This window comes from Salvelinus sp. IW2-2015, linkage group LG27 (genome assembly GCF_002910315.2).
Source record: "Salvelinus sp. IW2-2015 linkage group LG27, ASM291031v2, whole genome shotgun sequence".
Lineage (NCBI taxonomy): Eukaryota > Metazoa > Chordata > Actinopteri > Salmoniformes > Salmonidae > Salvelinus > Salvelinus sp. IW2-2015.
The window spans coordinates 14,811,634-14,813,330 of record NC_036867.1 but is presented as its reverse complement, the minus strand read 5'-3'; the positions used below and the strand labels follow the sequence as shown (position 1 = coordinate 14,813,330).

General features: G+C 46.6%; 1 protein-coding gene across 11 annotated transcripts in view; it reads right to left on the bottom strand.

Annotated features, from left to right (window-relative positions):
• The window catches only part of asap1b (ArfGAP with SH3 domain, ankyrin repeat and PH domain 1b), a 219,849-nt gene that overhangs the window by 41,371 nt on the left and 176,781 nt on the right, over nt 1-1,697 (bottom strand). For all 11 annotated transcript variants that reach the window (XM_070435405.1, XM_070435411.1, XM_070435413.1 and 8 more), the window contains one exon: nt 1,004-1,078. In XM_070435405.1, coding sequence (XP_070291506.1) covers nt 1,004-1,078 — 75 coding nt within the window. The remainder of the gene's footprint in view (nt 1-1,003; nt 1,079-1,697) is intronic.

Below are 1,697 nucleotides of genomic sequence, written 5' to 3'. Positions count from 1 at the left end.
GAGAGAGAGAGAGAGAGAGAGAGAGAGAGAGAGAGAGAAATGTCTGCCAGACTAATAGCAATGTCAACTGCTGGCTGCTCCAATGACCTTTAACCTCTGTAGATAACCAATGACAATGTATTATTCCGTGACAGGTTCCTGTGGGGGAGTTACAGGAAACCGAAGGATATATTTAATAAACACTGAAATGACAACTGTGTTTGAAAATAGATCAGTGGGCATCTGTGCTTGGTCGTGCATGTTGGTGGCCTTGCTCGCCAGTGTTCTAAGTGAGTGAGAATTTAGACCTACCTAGACCACACACATACACTAAATGGCTGATACGCGAGAACGTATAAAGGCAAATGTATGTCTTTGAAATATCTCATCCACATAAGTGCGTCTGTATGATAAAGCGAGAGACGGGGAGAGAGGAAGGGAGAGAGAACAATACATTTTTGACTTTGCATCACTATAAGGGATGTCGAGAGTTGCTTGTCCTTTCAACACGATTACAGGCAATATGTATTCAACCTCCCCAGGCAGTGCCAACAAGTGGCTGATTTAATAAGAGGGTTCCAGGAGAGCTCACACACACACACACACACACACACACACACACGCACGCACGCACGCACGCACGCACGCACGCACGCACGCACGCACGCACGCACACAGTAGTCTGCAGCGGTTCAGTGTATTTAGGGAGTCTAATCTCACTGCCAGACACACAGGAAGAGAGCAGGGGACACAGCAGCTTCTTCCAACAACAACCACTCACACACACAGAATTCCAACAGGACTCGTTTTTTCAACAGAAACGTCAGGGGAACTCAACGGCAGAGCGATAAGAGCAGACAAGCTAAAGGCTAGATCCAGCAGCAGTCAGCCATATTGGGATGATCGCAATGACGCTTTAGGGGGGGGGGGGGGGTCTTTTACTTCTGTCTCTTATACACATCTAGATGTGTATAAGAGACAGGGGAGAGAGCAAGGAAAGGAGGGTCTTCATTGTAAATCTTACCCCTTTCACGCCTTTCAGGTCCCCCTTCAACAGCGAGTCCAGGGTGAAGATCACATTATGGCTCAGGCTCTGGAGCTGAAGAGAGATACAGTGACTTGGTCAGCAGGGCAAGAGTCAAGCAGCTACTGCTTCAGCTTTCAGCTAGAGTACATCAACACTTACTGACAGACCCAGTATTATCTTCAGTCTAAGGGTGAACTCAATCTTGGCTATTTAGGAACCACTGAAAGCCTTTTCGACTCTTAAAATGTGCTAAGCTATTAGCTATTTAGGAATCAGCCAAAGTCATTTGCTTACTCTAACCAAATAGATTAATGCCGGTAATTATTCCTGAGCATTTATTCCATTTGGGTCTGTGATGGCCAGGGCCAAGTTCCATTGAGATCCGTGGCTCTGGTCATGGAAACAAACATCACTTAATGTCCACTTAAGTGCCTCTGTTGCAAAGGCCCTATGTCCAAATCAATCACCTACTTAATGGCCACTGCTCCAGTATTAGAGCTGGCCTCGGTCTGTCTGCCTACTGCTCACTACTTTTACAGACCAACAGGGTGGTCTCCTTCCTCTCACACTGCACTCCAGAGAGAGGCACCTTTTTTAAGGGTGGTAAATACCACAAACTAGTGCCAGCATACGAACAGTTCACTCCATAAACTACATAGAGAGAGAGAGAGAGAGAGAGAGAGAGAGAGAG